The sequence below is a fragment of the Siniperca chuatsi genome, linkage group LG21, assembly GCF_020085105.1.
Source record: "Siniperca chuatsi isolate FFG_IHB_CAS linkage group LG21, ASM2008510v1, whole genome shotgun sequence".
Classification (NCBI taxonomy): domain Eukaryota; kingdom Metazoa; phylum Chordata; class Actinopteri; order Centrarchiformes; family Sinipercidae; genus Siniperca; species Siniperca chuatsi.
The window spans coordinates 15779511-15799102 of NC_058062.1; the positions used below are offsets into that span (position 1 = coordinate 15779511).

The 19592-nt window shown below is 39.3% G+C and overlaps 2 protein-coding genes and 1 gene segment (V, D, J or C); 1 reads left to right on the forward strand and 2 right to left on the reverse strand.

Moving 5' to 3' along the window:
• LOC122868479 overlaps positions 1 to 19592 on the reverse strand; it is a 253183-nt gene that overhangs the window by 37683 nt on the left and 195908 nt on the right.
• LOC122868505 overlaps positions 1 to 19592 on the reverse strand; it is a 249715-nt gene that overhangs the window by 22114 nt on the left and 208009 nt on the right.
• The window catches only part of LOC122868482, a gene marked incomplete at its 5' end in the record, with an annotated part of 296170 nt that continues 278349 nt past the window's right edge, over positions 1772 to 19592 (forward strand). The window contains 8 exon segments of the mRNA XM_044180524.1: positions 1772 to 1815; positions 3289 to 3585; positions 9228 to 9542; positions 9663 to 9959; positions 10055 to 10366; positions 10488 to 10772; positions 11481 to 11777; positions 11873 to 12184. Of these exon segments, the coding sequence (XP_044036459.1) occupies positions 1772 to 1815; positions 3289 to 3585; positions 9228 to 9542; positions 9663 to 9959; positions 10055 to 10366; positions 10488 to 10772; positions 11481 to 11777; positions 11873 to 12184 (2159 nt within the window).

A 19592-nucleotide genomic window follows, 5' to 3' on the forward strand; every position in this document is an offset into this window, starting at 1 on the left:
CTGATGACAGCAGTTGTCATGAATGTGGTATTGTAGCATATCCTCGAATTTGCAAGTTGTACTTAATACTCAGAAAATATTGGCACACGTGTATTAAACACCTGTAAAATGTTATCAATATTTCCATTATGTATATGCTATAATATAAATTAGATTCATTATAAACAAAGTAAATACAGACAGCAAAATAGTATTATGGCATTGACTCAAATTACTTTTTCATGTACATGTACCTTCCTGTGAATGTTCCTGTATTCTTTTCATTTTTAAATCTTATTTTTTACACTATAAAAATACATTTGCAGACTTGAAATTAAACACCTGTATGTTAACTTTTGTAGTTGCTAGTTGCACAGCTTCAGTGAAAACATCCACTGACTGCCTGGAAGGTAGGAAATCAATCCTAAAACATGTGAAATACTAAAGCATTAAAAGATACACAAGCTTGTAGTTAACGGGCTAAAACACTAGATACCTCCAGGATGGACAGTGTGGCTGACTGAAGTGGCTGTGATGGATCAAGTGAACATGTACAAAAATGTATTTTAATTTTTACATTTTTAAATATAAATGGTGAAAATGTCAACTTCAGGGCAGCAGAGCCCTATATCATTAACTTACATCAAGCTTAATCGTAATTCGGCTGAATCAAGTGTATCTGGTTGTGTGAACTCCATGCTGCAGGAACTGGAGCTGCCAGGAGGGTCTGATAAAGAGGAAGTGTTCACTAACCGTTGGCAACACATTTTTTATATTTTATATAACCCAGACCACAGGAAATGGATGTCTCAAGGGAAGTGGTTCATAAATAGTACAGAGGGAATTGCTTTGTCAGTGAAACATGTATGCTTCTCTTGGTTTAAACAACGCTTTTAGTATTTGTATTAGAAGCAGATTGTAATATATCACTGTGATGGCTACTTTGACTACTGGGGGAAAGGGACACAAGTCACAGTAACTTCAGGTGAGTAATAATCGAACATATTTTAAGTGAAAACAATTCAGTATTTGTCTGATTCATTATTAAATTTATGTTGGTTTATACTGCACTTAAACTAGGATGTAATCTACAGGAAAAGCATCAGGGTAAATGTTAGGTATATACAGTAGTTTACTGAGTGAGAACAACAATTTATTAGATGATACAAGCGGTTTAGTATTTTTGCACTAAAGAGCTATTGAAACATGTCACTGTGACACATACTTTGACTACTGGGGAAAAGGCACAATGGTGACCGTCACAACAGGTAAAATAACCTTCTTTTTGTCTTCATGTTGAAAATGGAATAATTACACTGTTTAATATAGTATATTTAGACCTCAGTGGCATCAACGGCATCTTTAAGGTGCTTGTTTTTGTATGTTGGATGTGTTGACATATTACACTGTGACGATGCTTTTGATTACTGGGGGAAAGGCACGATGGTTACAGTTACATCAGGTAAGCCAATCTTTTTTTTCTTTTTCTAATGTATACATTTTGATTTAAAAACAGTTTTAGTATTTTTTAAAAGAAATCCAGTTGTGACACCACGCAGTTCATTCATTTCTGGCATACTGTATGTTAAATGTGTTATAATCAGTAGACTCAGTTTAAACTTTGGTGGTGAAAATCATGTTTGGTTCCATCTTCTGAATCCTTATTTTCAAAAGCCAAGGTAAATATGTCAGAGGGTAGATTGTCATAAACTAACCTACCATGGAAAGTGCAGATATCAGGGAACAGGTTTTTGTATGCAGTGGTTAATCATTTGGTGAACTGTGACTACGCTTTTGACTACTGGGGAAAAGGCACAATGGTGACCGTCACCTCAGGTATGTAATTGTAATATTTCTGATTAATCACATTACTAAAATATATAGTATCATTTTCATGTGGTCACAACTGTTGGCCAGTAATATGACAGCCAACAGTATTTTGTAGACTGACAAAGAATTTGTGAAAAGTTTAAAACTCCTGATTTGAACTGTTGCCGAAACAAAACTGATTGGCTTGAAGTTATGGGATGTTACTGTGATGAGTTTTTGTGAGAAGTGTCAATTGACTCTCTTAACTGTGGCAACTTGGCTTTTGACTACTGGGGAAAAGGCACTACGGTCACCGTCACCTCAGGTATGTCATTTTAATATTTCTGATTAGAGAATAAAATTCCTAATCACATTACTAAAATATATAGTATCATTTTCATGTGGTCACAACTGTTGGCCAGCGATACGACAGCCAACAGTATTTTGTAGACTGACAAAGAATTTGTGAAAAGTTTAAAACTCCTGGCTGTTTAGTTCAGTTGGAACGTAAGTCTATCAACAGGTGTATATTTCACTTTGATTTTAACTGTTGCCGAAACCAAACTGTATGGCATGAAGTTACGGGATATTACAGTAATGAGTTTTGGTGAGAAGTTTGAATTGACTCTCTTAACTGTGGCAACTGGGATGCTTTCGACTACTGGGGAAAAGGCACTATGGTCACAGTGTCATCAGGTAAGATTAGTTTGATTTCAAATCTACAGCATGTTTCAGACTGTGAAATGTCATGTTTAAGTTATTCTGTAACTTCTCAGCATGTCAAGTGTCAAGTGTTTTAATACAGTATGTACTGTAAAAAGTCAAACAGCGATATTCTCAGTAGGACACACTGGTGGATATTTATGGCTAATTTGATTTTGGATCATTTAAGTGGATTTTCTAACAGTGGGATTTATTAATTGTTAAGGTAGACGCTTGTTGCACTCCACATTAGTAGACGTAGCCTTTTCATACAAACAGCTAAGTAGATTCAGCACTGTGCTACTATGCTGCTTTTGACTACTGGGGAAAAGGTACAACAGTAACTGTTTCATCAGGTGAGAATACTCTTTAACCTCATACATAATTGCTGAATTTGAACAAAAGTAATACGTTTTTGTACAAATATGACTTTAACTCAGTTACTGGATGTTTACCAACTTTCACCTTCATTCCTTCAATTTAAAAAAAATACTAAGTTGTGCATTTAAAGTAATTTACCTATTTATATATAGATCAACAAAAAGCTACCGCAATTAATGTTATTGACCTTAGTGCAGCAAACAACATCTAAATAAATGAGATAGGGAAACATGAAGGTCCGTGTTTGGAGGGTACTTGAAATGTCCACATTCAACAACATATTAAAAGGTGATGCCTTCCATGCTGTGCTTTGTTACACTGTTGATCAACTCAACTGACTTGGTGAAAAATGTCTGTTGTGTTGAATCTTATTTTTATTTTGGTAGTTTAATTACACGTTTGTTTTTCCTTTCTTAGCCACTTCAACTGGACCAACTGTGTTTCCTCTGATGCAATGTGGTTCTGGGACTGGAGACATGGTCACTCTTGGCTGCCTTGCCACCGGCTTCACACCCTCCTCACTGACCTACGCATGGAGCAAAAACGGGGCGGCCTTGACGGACTCCATTCAGTACCCTCCAGTACAGAAAGGCGACGTTTATACGGGAGTCAGTCAAATCCGAGTGAGGAGACAGGACTGGGACGCCAGGGAGTCTTTCCGATGTGCCGTGACACATCCAGCAGGAAATGAACAGGCTGATTTCAGAAAACCAAGTAAGACTCATGCTAAGTCAAATAAAATGCCTTTTTAGTAGTTGATTTGAAATCTAGCAGGTTTACATGGTGGAGCTGTTAACATATTTTATGATTGTGCAGCAATTTTAAGGTTTTTTAATTAAATGTATTAATTACACAAAATGTACAAGCAGTAATAATATCTGATAAATAATGTCGTACTTAATTGGCTGCTATTGCCAGTACATTGATGAAGAATACAATATCAAACACTTAGTCAAAGAAAGTTTAACATTTTACAGTGCAGTGAACAATGTACTGCAACGCTACTTTAAGTCAATACTTATGATACGGATAAGAAAATAAACTTCATTTCAAGATCATTTGGTGACCTTATGTCAAATAACTAATTCAAGTCACAAAAGCTCTAGTTGTTATAATAATTTAACGTGCAATTCATGCATTAATAATAATAAGTCATAAATAAGAGTTACTTGGTTTTGGGTTTTCCTGAGAAATGTCATTAGTGGCAGACTTTACAACACCTTTGTAAATTTATTCCGAGCGGCTGATGTTGACACGTGTGAACTAAACGTAAAAGAGAGCAATAATTGGTTTCACCGTTTTAGAAACAAATATACTCCAATCTGTCATTAAGGAACATAAACACAGCAGAGAGCATGAAAATAAAATACAACCGTTACCAAATTTAATAGCGTGACACATCCTTAAAAATGTTTAATTCCATAAACCAGACGGTGAGGTGGAATGAGAAGGCTGAAGCTTCCTTGTGTATATTCAGCTGCTGACTCAGTCTGTTTGATTCTTTACTAATATGCTGTATGTCCTCTGCACCTGTCTAAGAACAGATTACTGCAATGTGTTCTGCTTCCTTCCATCTATCTGCATAATCCTAGTTATGCAGATAGATGGAAACTGTGTGTTGATCATTAACATCCACGTTAAATCTGTGTTCGCTTGCCCGAGCAGTCAATGTATATGCAGAAGCGAGCATTAAAGCTCTGCTGTTCAGTTATCTAATTTTCTTATTATGAAAATCTCATTTTCCTTTTGACTCTTTCTGCACACTTTAGTAACAAGCTACAGTAAGTGTTAATTTAAGGAGCCAATCACATGTGCATATGTGTGTGCAAGTTGCATAACATACAGTGGTACAGAAAAGTCATAAACTCACTTATATTGTAGTAAATCTAGATTACATGAACACTGGAGCACATTGTTCACCTCTGCTTCTGCATATATATATTATTCCCTGCTTCCGCATACATATATTTGTGTGTATGTTTGTTTTTCAGAGGTGACTTATGTGCTGCCAACTGAACTTAAAGTGTTGGCCTCCTCTGGAGAGGAACAAGAGGCTTCCTTCTCCTGCTTTGCCAGAGATTTTTCACCAAAAGATTATGAGATCAAATGGCTGAAAAATGAAGCTGAAATCCCCAACAAAATATATGAGATCAAAATGCCTCTTGAGGAAAGAAAGGACAAGAATGGAACTACACTGTACAGTGCAGCAAGTTTCCTCACGGTACCGGCCAGTGAGTGGACTGTTGACACTAAGTTTACATGTGAGTTTGAGGGGAAAGGTGAAAACGGTGCAACATTCATGAATTCATCAGTGACCTACAAACATACAACTCGTGAGTAAATTGCTTCTTTTTCTTTCAAAATGATATGTAAATTTAACTTCAATTCTCATGGTTTTGCAGCCTTTTCTGTTCAATAATTGTTCATTAATCCCTCACTCAACAGCTGGCAACTGTGAAGTAGATGTGGACATAAAGATCACTGGCCCCACGTTGGCGGACATGTTTTTAAACAGAAAAGGAACTATAGTATGTCAAGTCAAGGTAAACGAGCCATATGTCGGAAGGATTTTGTGGGAGGACGAGAAAGGAAACGAAATGGCTGGTGCCTCGAAGACCTTCAATGATAAAGGCACATTTAGCCTTCCACTTGAAATCACGTATGACGAATGGAGCAAGGGGATAAAGCGCTACTGCGTTGTTGAACATGAAAATTTGATTGAACCACTTAAGGAACTCTATGAAAGGAGTTTCGGTAAGAAACCTATTCAGCAATTGTGCACTAAAAGCCTGTTTAATTCTTCTTGTCATGCCATCAAACACGTTAAGAGTGTTATCTCTAAGTGTGTTGTTTTGTGTATGGTGTATTTGTATTGTGTATTTTGTAGCAGAGATTTCCTTCAGTACTGCAGGTACTTGTATCTGTGGCAGGAGGCCTAATTGTTCTCTCATGCTTGCAGGAGGACAGACTCAGCGTCCTGCAGTGTTTATGCTGCCTCCAGTAGAACATACTAGAAAAGAAACGGTGACCCTGACTTGCTATGTGAAAGACTTCTTCCCTCAGGAGGTTTTGGTGACTTGGCTTGTTGATGACGAGGAAGCAGACTCAAAATACAAGTTCTATACCACAAACCCCGTAGAGAGCAATGGATCCTATTTTGCTTATGGCCAGTTATCGCTCAGCCTTGAGCAGTGGAAAAAGAATGACGTGGTGTACAGCTGTGTAGTTCACCACCAGTCTCTGGTTAACACAACTAATGCTATTGTCAGGTCCATCGGGCACAGAACATTTGAAAACACCAACCTGGTCAACCTCAACATGAACATCCCTGAAACGTGCAAGGCCCAGTAGATGTTATTTTGTGTCGTTGTGTCTTCTGCTGTTTGTTGTTTCATGTTTGTTGCTTGTGACATGACATTGTGTTTGTCTTTTTAATGCAAAATCAAAATAAAAAAAGCACTTTGCAACTCTGCTGATGTATGTTGCATGCAGTTCATGTCTTTATTTGACCAATATCTTGAGCTACATGTTTGTCGTAAGTGTACTGTCAGTGCTATCCTAATGCAACAAAGGTTAGGTGCAGATATCAGCATGTTGGAGTTTTAAAGCACAGTGACAATAACAATATATCAAACTTTCAACATCATATTGTATTCACTAGAATAACACCACCACCAACTTTAGGCAAAAACAAAAGAAATCATATTTGTTCATTTATATTTGTAGATGGTGCATTAACACTGTTTGTGTGACTTGTCTTTGTGTAAGTGTGTTTCCTCTGCTGGGTCTTGCACCCCCAACACAAAATGATTGTTTAATGTCGAACTCCAGCTCTGCGGTCTCTCAGTCAAATGATGAATACACTGACTCACAAGCCAAGTCACGCATGCCACACAAATAATGGGGTCTTTCAAAAGCAATTCAGGATCATTGCAGGACCACTTTAATCAACATAATCAACATTTTAGAAGCACATGCAAAACTGTTAGGCCTTGTGGTACACTCGTAACAATGTGATAATTAAGACATATGCCAGTACTGTTTTTTTTTTTTGGTCTATTTCACACTTTTATTGACTGACTGACTGACTGACTGACTGACTGACTGGTCTTTGTCTCATGAGCTATTGTTCAAAGCTGGGAGTGGATTGTCCCAAGTATTAACTGAATAATTACTGTACACTACATCCAGAGTTCCTGATCGAAACTAACAACCAATGGAACAGTGCCATGGAGGCAGAAGAAGATAATATGGGAAAAACAGCCCTCACCTTCATCCTCCTCTTCCTCATCACGCTGCTGTTCACCATCGGAACCACTGCTTTCAAGGTAATAATGAGTTTATATGTCAGAGTGGTGCACAGATCAACCAGAAAAAGACAACTCAGTAAATAGTTTCACGTATTCAAACAGCACAGACGGGTTGGCAGAAAACTCCCCCTAACATGAGGAGTGGAGGGTCAATAGGTTCATACAGGGCAAAGCTGTGATAGAAAAAATGGCAGCAACACATGATAAGTATCATCGTAATGTAATCACATTGTAACTACTTCAGAAAATGTCATAATGCATTATGAATGTTTGACTACATCTTGTTGCTGGTATAAGTAATTTATTTACCACCCCGACCAAAAACTAAAATGATCTTTACCCACAATCTTTTTCTAAAGATTAAATTCTAAAAGTGACGGTAGAAAAATCTCAACTATTAATGATGTGTGCATGTTCAGGGGGTGGACACAAAAACAGCAACGCTTGTGCAATTTATTGCTTTGAAACACTATAAACTTAAAATAAAAATCCCCCTTGTAAAGCATAAAGAGTTTTACAGACTATACTAGAGAGGTGTTGAATCAGGGGGTATACTGAGTTCTGTCTTTTTACATTTTGAGCCCGACAATGACTAATGATCAAATTTATGAGCTATTATACTGAATTTAATTCTATTTTTCAGGTGTTGCTGTTATTGTGTTTTCAATATTAGCCCAAAATATTTTTCTCACAAGTTAATTAAATTATTTATTAAATTAGTACAGCAAACTTCAACAGAAGCCAGTTGTAACATTTTGTTTGTGCCATATGTTGATACGTTTATTTTACAAATCATCAGAAAACGCATGCATGGTGCAATGCCTCACTAACAATATTGAAGTTAATCTCACTTTTTTTTAACTCACAGCGCCTATGAAATACATTTTTAGGTTCCAGTGGTAAATGTTTTACTTAAACTATGAAGGACATCCTTACAAAGAGTCAGGCCAGCATTCAGGATTCATGTGTGTATTGTAATATTTTATGATGCAGCAATGTTGTAACTGTAATGTGCATACGTTGATCATATAGTGCATTTTCAATAAAAGCACACATGTAAATGGTGACAAATAGCAGGAATTTGATCATTTTGGTGCTATATTACTAATCCAGATTTTTTATGTTTTCTTTCTGTCTTTTCAGGTTAAATGAAACAAGGTGAACTTTCTGAAAAAAAAAAAGTCTTTTTCACGCAGTTTTTCTTATACACTCATAGTATGATGTAAGTAATCACAGCTGTCCTTTTTTCATTTTCATTACAAGAGATTTGTGTCTTTTTGAAAATAAATGTTAAAATGAAGATAACCACTGATGTTGCTCATCCAACTTTTTTCTCTCTTCCATTATTTTGAAATTGTCTATACTGTCTATAGTTTCACCTCTACAAGTTTAATCCATAATGTTTTTTATTATTTTATTATGTAATATGCTGTTATGTTCATCACCTCCCCAGCACCTGGAATCAACAGCCCATGTTCAGCTCAATATGTAAATTTGGAGATTTTACTGTCAGTTAGTTCTCGAGTCTATTAATAATAGACTCGAGAACAAAAACCTTTAGCAAAGTCAGGAGAAGCCATGTAAAATGCATATGTAAACTGATATGAGATATTCAAATGTGCACTCTGTTTCTCTTACTGGCATAACCACACCTCACACCTGGTGTCTGTGATGCACCGTTGCTCTTTGCATCGTTTCACTTCTGTATTTTGGTGCTTTTTTGGGACCTGGGTGTTACTCAATGCTTCCGCTTGCTGCTAGCCCTGCTCACTCTGCCCTGTCATGCTGCAACATCTGTGCAACAGACTTCCTGCCCCATCTCCACCTGACTTTAAGACGCCAGACACTGTAAAAGTACAACTCTGCCATCTAGACTAGATACAAAGACATTACACTTAGAACTGAGACAACACAGTTGATTACTTGACCAAAATTTGAAGGTATGTATAACTGAAGAGATGAAATCAGCTCATATTTAAAAAAATGTTCATATCCAACATTTAGAATGAGGCAAGTAAAGACAAAATAATCTCTTCTCCATCTCAGGCCAGCGGGTTGTCTCACCAAACATCACATTACACCCTGTCTGGGAAGGTGAATTCGGAGCCTCACCAGTCAGACTCATCTGCACCCTAAGTGGCTTCTTTCCAGACAAACTGAATGTGACGTGGCAACGGGACAACACATCTCTAGACGGGCAAATCCAAAGGAAGCTGCAGAGTGTGGAGGGAGTGGAGAAAACCTTCAGTCTAAGCAGTGAGATTGAGCCAAATATGACAGAGTGGGCAGATGGCTCAAGTTTTACATGCATATCCATTCACAACAACAGTGAATTTAGAAAAACAATAAGTATTTGTCAAAGTAAGTATGTACAGCTAATGTCTCAGTGCTTAATATGAAAATTGTTGATATATCATGAATCTTTTAAATAGTTTGAATTAGATTAACATGTGTGGCCACACACACAATTTTTTTTTGCAGTCCATTCAAGAGCCGCTCCTTCCATTCATGTGGAGATTCCCAGCTTCAAGACAGTAATGATGTCAGCGTCTGAGGTGAAGGCAACATGTTCCCTCCGCACCGTGTTTGACGCCAAGGTGACCTGGCTGATGGATGGGAAACTTCCATCCAGAGACCAAGTGAACAAGGTCACAAACACAACTCATTTAATAAGCACTCTGACGGTTTCCTTGAATCAGTGGAAACAACTGAAGCTTCTAAACTGTAAAGCTGAACATCGCTGCTTCTCATCCGCTGAGGAGACAACAAATGTGTCAAGTAAGACGAGTATAGAACATGAAAATCAGACGTCTTATAACGGCAAAGGACCATAAAGATGTAATTCTGCTTTGTTTCCTGTCGTGATCATCCAGGGCCTGCAGTTACAGCTCCATCAGTGGAGATCAGGAGATCGCTCCCAGATTTGCTGAAGGGAAACAGTGCTGTGCTGGAGTGTGACATCACACAACTCTCCTCCAGTGACCTCTACGTCACCTTTCAGGCCAACAGTGTTGATATTTCTGACAAACAGTATGTTGATCTCCCTGAAGCCCCAGGCCTCCATTCGGTCAGTAGACGCTTCACTGTCCCTCCAAGTCACTGGAAGAAAGACACAAGTTTCACCTGCAAAGTGAATCAAGGCTTCTCCAGCAACTTTGAGTCAAACTCTACTGGCAAAATTTTTGGTGAGAGGAGTAACTCTTTTTTTCCTTGTGTGTCAGTTCATTTTTTTTCTCTTAAAATGAACTGGTAATGTGATTGATTCAGTGATTCATTCATGTATTCATTTGTTGACATAATTTTTAGTGGACCCATCAGTGGAGCTCCTTCTGGTCCCCAGTAAAGAGTCAGGACCACAGAGGCTCGTTTGCTCTGGATGGGGCTTCGACCCTCAAATTAAATGGTTTTCTGAGTCTCAGCAAAGATCTCCATCAACTAATGACATCAGCATGGGTGCAGATGGACGTGTGGCAGTAACCAGTCAACTTCATATCCCCCAAACAGAGTGGAAAACAGGGAAGGGCTTCACTTGCAAAGTGTCTGACAAGTCTCTGAACAAAAGTGTCAGAAGGGACATCAGCCTCTGCTCAGGTAAAATTAAAACATAAGGAGAGTACCAACTTTAGCCTACCGTCTAATGAGAATTATACAACCATCAACCATCATACAACGTATTCTGTTCAAATTTAAAGCCTCATTAATCAATTTATGTTAACTGGGGGCAGGACAACAATCCAAAGAAGCTGGTAGATGCACAACCACCACCTTATATCTGCTTACAGCGTTGTTAGGCTGACATGATAGCAAACAATGGCCTACTGTACCATCGAGCGGAAACAAAGCAACATTAGCATTATTTGGAATTGTGTTTCTGGCCACCTGGTGGATGTAAATCCAATTTTCACTGGTCGTTGTCCAACTCTTCATGAGAATCAAAGTGATCTGATTCTTCTGCTAGATGCTCTACTGTTCCTCAGCCACTCAGTAACATTGTGTGTCTGACATTTAGTGCTGGACAGGTAACATACACCAGGTTTGGTCAGAGATGCTGAGGCTCAACCATTCACTAAATGTGCAGGCTGTACTGTATACCTCTCAGTGATTTTGTTAAGTGACCCCTTTCACATTACATAGTCATTTGATTCAAAATTAATAAATATCGAAAATATTAAATAACGCAGCTTTAAAGCGTAATATCAATATGGTCTTATAATGTGGAAATATATTTTACCAAGACATTGTTTACTCAGGATTTGATTTAGCTTCATGATTCTTTTTCCTTGTACTTTTCACTCTCAGCTTATTCAAGCGCCGCTCCTTCCATTCATGTGGAGATTCCCAGCTTCAAGACAGTAATGATGTCAACATCTCAGGTGAAGGCAACATGTTTGGTCCGCACTGTATTTGATGCCAAGGTGAGCTGGCTGATGGATGGGACAGTCTCTCCCAGTAACACAGTGAGCCGGGACACAAACACAACTCATATAATCAGTAATGTGACGCTTTCGTCAAGCCAGTGGAAACGACTGAAGCATATAACATGCAGAGCAGAACATGACTGCTTCTCATTCACTGAAAAGACCGTAAAAGTCGCAGGTAAGACAACTATACAACATGAAAATCAGACATCTTATAACGGCAAAGGACCAAAAAGATATAATTCTGCTTTGTTTCCTGTCGTGATCATCCAGGGCCTGCAGTTACAGCTCCATCAGTGGAGATCAGGAGATCGCTCCCAGATTTGCTGAAGGGAAACAGTGCTGTGCTGGAGTGTGACATCACACAACTCTCCTCCAGTGACCTCTACGTCACCTTTCAGGCCAACAGTGTTGATATTTCTGACAAACAGTATGTTGATCTCCCTGAAGCCCCAGGCCTCCATTCGGTCAGTAGACGCTTCACTGTCCCTCCAAGTCACTGGAAGAAAGACACAAGTTTCACCTGCAAAGTGAATCAAGGCTTCTCCAGCAACTTTGAGTCAAACTCCACTGGCAAAATTTTTGGTGAGAGGAGTTACTCTTTTTTTCCTTGTGTGTCAGTTCATTTTTTTTTCTCTTAAAATGAACTGATAATGTGATTGATTCAGTGATTCATTCATGTATTCATTTGTTGACATGATTTTTAGTGGACCCATCAGTGGAGCTCCTTCTGGTCCCCAGTAAAGAGTCAGGACCACAGAGGCTCGTTTGCTCTGGATGGGGCTTCGACCCTCAAATTAAATGGTTTTCTGAGTCTCAGCAAAGATCTCCATCAACTAATGACATCAGCATGGGTGCAGATGGACGTGTGGCAGTAACCAGTCAACTTCATATCCCCCAAACAGAGTGGAAAACAGGGAAGGGCTTCACTTGCAAAGTGTCTGACAAGTCTCTGAACAAAAGTGTCAGAAGGGACATCAGCCTCTGCTCAGGTAAAATGACCATAATCCATAATCATATTAATGCATTAAGTGTAGAATAAATACATTCACACTGTTTCTGAATCATCCATCAAGCATTTGAGACATTTTCAGTCATAATCATTACTTGATAGGTGTTACATTTTCTCTGCCTTTAATGTCATGCTGTTTTTTTCAGTAACTCCAGCATCATCTCAGATAGTTGGCGTATACGTTCAGGGACCACCACTCCAGGAGCTTCAGAGCCAGGGACAGGTGACTGTCACCTGTCTTCTGATCGGCCCTTCTCTTAATGATTTCTCCATCACCTGGAAAGTAGGTGGGATCAAATATTCTCTCAATGTCCACACGGAGCCACCAGTGAGTCACAGCAATGGGACAGAGTCTTTGCGGAGCTTCCTCAATGTGTCAGCGGAGGACTGGCATGCATATAAACAAGTGTCTTGTGAGGGAAAGCACCGATGTTCCAACCAGGGCTACGAGGACCATATAAGCAAAAGCAGAGGTAGTGTTATACATAAAAAGCATCAGAAACTCGCCAATAAAAATCAAAAAATACATTCTCCATGATGCTGGTTGTGACTAAATGATGAGATTGAAATAGACAAAAGATAAACCCTTATTTACTTTTGTCTTCTGTTTCTGTTTCTCAAGACCTGTATCCACCAACAGTGAAAATAATACAACCAACTGCCTCTGAGCTGTCTACATCAGACGTCCTCACACTTATTTGCCTAGTTTCTGGATTTTTCCCATCTAACATCATAGTGTACTGGGAGGAGAATGGCCAGAGACTCCCTTCAACTCGCTACACCAACAGTCCTGCCTGGAAATACACAGGGAGCAGCACTTATTCAATGAGCAGCAGACTAAACGCATCCAAAACTGAGGACAAGCAGTCTACGTATTCTTGTGTTGTCAGACATGAGTCATCTGAAACGCTGCTTGAAAGCACTATAAAGGATGTGTTTGGTGAGCTGAGAATGAGCTTTTAGTAACATTGCAGTTCACTGGTGTTGTTTATTACATCGTAGTAGAGATGTCCCCAACCGATCCTGAGGAGGAGAAATTATTGGGTTGCATGGATGATTGTTGGTAAAATTCGCTAAGCTCTGACAGCAACGACCCTGTTATCTCTCCTCTGTCTTTCTCATCAGCAAAGATCAGAGTACAAAACATGCAGGAAGCAGTTTCTCAAGTTTATCCGTCAGACAAAGATCAGAGTACAAAACATGCAGGAAGCAGCTTCTCAAGTTTAGCCGGCGCTGACCGTCTCTTTCACAGGTCATATCAGCTGTCACTAATTAACGTTAAATCCATAAGTAAGTTGATGGCAGGCCAAAATAAAACTTGGTTGTTGTCTGCAAGTCAAAGTCATAATTTTCCAGCATGTAGAGCAGCCTATATGGCACTGTATTTCATTTTCTCCACTGGAAGAGCACCTTAGAGGGAACTTTAAAACATTGTCTTGCACAAGCCTAGAGGACACTTTATCATGCTTTATCTCCCATAGGGGCATCCCAGAGGGCACTTTTGCTGTGTTCTTTCGAACATGGGGGCACGGAGGGGAATTGCCTAAAATCTTTGTAACATAACTTGTAAATGTCTCCTGATTTTTCTTCTTTTATGACTATTTTCCCTAGCCACAGAGCCCTACAGTGAACCTTCAGCCACCTTGCTCCAGGGCTCTGGTGAACTTGTGTGCCTGGTCTTTGGCTTCAGCCCTGCATCCATTAACATCACTTGGTTTGATGACACCAAGGAACTGTTGGACTACAACACTAGTGAACCCCACAGAGGCCCAAACGGAAAGTTCAGCATCCAAAGCCACCTCCGTCTGTCCAAAATCAACTGGTTACCTGGGGCAGTCCTCACCTGCAGGGTGACACATGCAAACACCACCCAATCCCTGAAAATAGCTAAACCAGGTGCTGGTTCCTCCATTCATCCTCGTCTTTCTTGAACATTAAACACTGCACATACTAGGTTAACCACCTATTCCACACATTTGAGAGTCTGTTTGGTAACTGCATGGATTATTTTATTAATCTCTCTTCGCAGTCCTCTTCCACTGAAACAAAGTCAATGCAATAGTTAACTGACAAATCTGATTTTAATTCTTTCGCAGATATCTTGGAGGACTGTCTTTTCTTAGATGACATCATGCATGCTGATGTGAGCCAAGACATCGATGTGGAAAACTGGTATATGGCTTTCACTTTCCTCCTTTTTTTCCTCATCTCCATCATCTATGGTGTCTTGGCTACCGTGATTAAGGTAAGACACAGCAGTTGTAGTAGTTTTGGTATTTTAAAGTAATCTTCCAGTACACTATTTAACCTGTATGTTTTTTGAATATCTCTACTATGTTTAATGTTGTCATTATTCTAGAATATTCATTTTTTATTAGTTTGAATGTAACTTTGTTTATATTTTTATATAAAACAAAAGTGTCACCAGATCCTGACACATCCACTCTGTTTTCTCCTTTCAGACTAAATGACCCCAGGACAGATCCCATTTTATGATCCAAATGTGGACTGTTGAGGATTTTTGATGGCATATGGCCTTACTGGTTTTAAAGTGTAATTGATGCATTTTCTTTATTTTTTTTATATTTCTATTATTCTATTCTATAGAATTGGTTTATACTATATTCCATTGTTTTTATATGTCAGTTAGATATTTGGTGTGGCAGGTATGTAATGCATGTGTGTAAGAGGAAATTAGACTTTGAGATTCAAATACCAATGTAATGTAACAAATATTCTGTCACTGGACTCATTCTTGCATTTAGAAAAATAAAGATTCAAATATGGAAAACAAAGTTTGTCATAATTGAATTATGATTTGATAATAATTGATTACAATCAAACAACTGATGGCACATACTGATGTAAAACAGACTGACCTGCACATATTCAGGATTTGATGCCCATTACTGGAATTCTTGGATCAAACAGGCTGCTGCAGAAAGACTGGAGTGGGATGTTAAAAGGTCAAACATCTTATCTTTCACAGTGTTTGTTTTACACATGTAAGGTAACAGAGACTCGTTTTAAATTTGGTACATTTTCCTGTTTAATGAAGTGTTCATATCAGAAATTGACCACTTATAGCAAATAGTTCAACAGTTAGATTCAGTAGAAAAGGCTGTGCTGTTTTAGGGAGCTCTCAAACAATCAGAGCAGCAACACAAACATGGCTTGAGTGATAGTAATAGTAATAGTGTGTCAGGTAATAATGTCCTGCATGCTGATAGCCACACAGCTGTTAATGAGTCAGTGATTGTGGAGTATGAATGAAACAGCTGATGCAAGTTCAGTGTTGTGCCTAAACTAATGCCATGCTCTATCATCCTTTAAATATTATAAAAGTGACTTAATTGTATCATCATTAAAACGAGGGTGACTTTATAATGTACTTCAGAGGCACTACGGCATTCAGAAGACACTATTCAAATGCAGACTGTGCTTACAGTAATGTTGATGGGCCGGCATTTTAATACTGTGTTACATTACACAAATTATACTGAAACGTTAAAGAGGCACCTCGAATGTATTATCTCCAAGGACTCATGTACAGTCAACATTTATTGTCCAGTTTCTCCAAACAATAATTGAAATCACAGTCCAATCCAGGTCTCTCCTCCCTGTGAGGAGGAGTCAATGCAAAACTCAGATGTCTTCCGCAATTACTAATCTCAGTCAGTCCAAGGCCGGTTTACAGTCTCCAGAAACAAAAGCAGACAGCAGCTGTATCTGCAGATGAACAAGATTCTGAAGATTCTGCTGTTTATTATTGTGCTCTTCTCCCTGTACACCAACAGCTGCACCTCCAGTTACCAGTCCGTCAAGCTCCTGAAGTTTTCGGATGACACCACCCTCATTGGGCTCACCTCTGGTGGGGATGAGTCTGCCTATAAGGTTGTCCACCTGGTGACCCGGTGCAGTCAGAACAACCTGGAGCTCAACGCTCTCGAGACAGTGGAGATGGTTGTGGACTACAGGAAGAACCCAGCCCCACCCGCCCCCATCACCCTGTGACTCCCCTGTCGACACTGTGGAGTCCTTCCGCTTCCTGGCCACCATCATCACCCAGGACCTCAAGTGGGAGCTGAACATCAGCTCGCTCACCAAGAAAGCCCAGCAGAGGATGTACTTCTTGCAGCAGCTGTAGAAATTCAACCTGCCAAAGACAATGTTGTTGCACTTCTACATCGAGTCCATCCTCACCTCCTCCATCACCATCTGGTACGCTGCTGCCACTGCCAAGGACAAGGGCAGACTGCAGCGTATCATTCGCTCCGCAGAGAAGGCTGGAATCTACCTTCCCTCCAGGACCTGTACACCTCCAGGACCCTGAGGCGAGCAGGAAAGATTGTGGCTGACCCCTCCCACCCTGGACACAAACTGTTTCAGACACTCCCCTCTGGCAGGAGGCTGCGGTCCATCAGGACCAAAACCTCACGCCACAAAAACATTTTCTTTCCGTCTGCAGCCGGCTGACCCCCACTGACACTGACTCTCATACCCACCCAGCCCCCCGCTTATAGTACAATACTCACACTGTGAACGTTTTCACATTCCCATGTAAATATTTTTGCACATTGCACAAATAGTCATTTAAATAACAATAATTTATTTTCTTACAATATTTTTTAAGATTCTTTAACATCTTATTGTCCATTTTATATTTATGATTCTTGACCTGCAGTACTTGCTTCATCTTTCTTTATATTTGTACTATGTTTATTGTTTTGCAGCAAACCAAAGCAAATTCCTTGTATGTATAAACCTACTTGGCAATAAAGCTGATTCTGTTTCTGAGAGCCACAATAACTGGAGTTGGTTGAGCAGCTGCACAAAATCCTACAGTACTCATCTTTACTACAATTATCTCACATGATTAATGGCCTTACTTCAAGTAGTCCAAGAAAATTATACAGTTACACCAAACACTTGTGAGAATGATTAATGTTTGATTAGAAAATAGAATCGTCTTTTGGGCTGCTAGAGCTAAAGCATGAAATCATTTTCATAATATTCATATTCTATATTTTACATTACATATTTTTAAACAATGAATTCAGGTTTTTCCCTGCATTATACACATTTCTGAAAACATAAATAAAATGCTGATCCATTTCAAAACGCAGTCTGCAAATATTAAACATTTCTACAAATTAAGACACAAGAATGTCTGTAAATTGTAAGTCACAATATGGGAGTGAAAACTAATGTTGCAGTTCCCTTTATACAAACACTAGAGGGCAGTCAGTGTCAAGTTTCTCTCTCCTCTGTCACTATAAGGAGACTCTCATATCTGCTTTTCTCATTGATCTTAACTGACTGACACTCGAACCCTGGACTGAACCAGAGTTTTATACTCACACCCTTTGTGAGCTCGCTGCACCACAACACTAACAGAACATTGTAAGTGCTGGATCAGCAGTGACTGCAGCTCCATGTGTTCATTTAGTTGGAGTTCACCATCTCACCATCTCTAATAGATTTCAAGATAAACTTCATAAAAATGTGTTCTTTAAATAAAAAATGATTTCCCCAGTCTGGTCACTCGAAGAGAAACACTGTTTACACCTTCAACTGATTTAAATAAAATTTAAAATTATTCAACAATATGCAAATAAAGGTCACATATAAGGAAGTGAAGTGTGTGTGTGTGTGTCTATGTGTGTGTCAGTGAGAGGACAGAAGAGCTCACATCAGTTCAGCTTCAACATCAACCATGTTCTCTGTAGCTCTGATACTGCTGCTGGCAGCTGGATCCTGTGAGGAGCTTTCAGTGGATTCACACTAATAAACACATTAGAAACACTGAATAGTCAGATGAATGATGGAGATAATGTTGATTTCTGTTTCCACAGGTGTGAACAGTATTGATCTCATCCAGCCAGACTCAATGGTGGTGCAGCCTGGACAGTCTTTGACCGTCACCTGTCAGGTCTCTGGTTATTCTCTGACTGATAACAGCTATGCAACAGGTTGGATCAGACAGCGTGAAGGAAAACCAATGGATTGGATTTTACATCGGTGGGGTGGAGGAGACTTTTACCAAAATAATGCTCTGAAGAACAAGTTCCTTTACCACACACACGCTTCAACTAGCTCGGTGACATTAACAGGACAGAATGTGCAGCCTGAGGACACAGCTTAAACAATAGCTCCATCTTTTCACACACACACACAAATAGGACGCAAACTTCACTTTTGTAATTTGGCCAAGATGAAAATAGCTCAAAAGATTGTCATCGTAGAACACATAACTTTTATTTCCCCACTCTATCAGTGCATAGTTTCCAGGACTTTGGTATTTTCCTCTGCTTTTGTAGAGATACTCTACTTGAAATGTATCTGTGTCACATGTTCCCTTTTTAAACCTGGAGAGGAGTTCTATGCAAACTCTTCCTCTCTTATAAACACACCATCAGCAACTTGTGGCAGAACACTGGGACGGTTTTAGACTCAGATCAGAGAGCTGAACTACAGTGTTTATCACAGAATGGAAAATACAGTTATCTGGAGTTTATTATTTGTAGTTACTATTCATGGTGAGAAAATCTATTCTGCTTTACTTCTTTTGTAAATGTCCAACCTGTGATTTCCAAGTTTGTTGGATAATGATCACAATTTCTTTGCTTAAAGGAGTTTGGAATGAGATCAAACTGGACCAGTCTCCCTCTGAGATGAAAAGACCTGGAGAGACGGTGAAGATGTCATGTATCACATCTTGTTATAGCATGACAAGCTGCTATATTCACTGCATACGACAGAGGCCAGGGAGAGCTCTGGAGTGGATTGGGAGGATGAACACAGGCTCAAACTCTGCTAGCTATGCCAGTGCCTTTCAAAGCCGTTTCATCATGACTGAAGATGTGTCCAGCAGTACTCAGTACCTCGAGGTCAAGAGCCTGACAGCAGAAGATTCTGCTGTTTACTTCTGTGCTCGAGATACACAGTGACTGAAGACAGTGGAGCAGCTGCACAAAAACC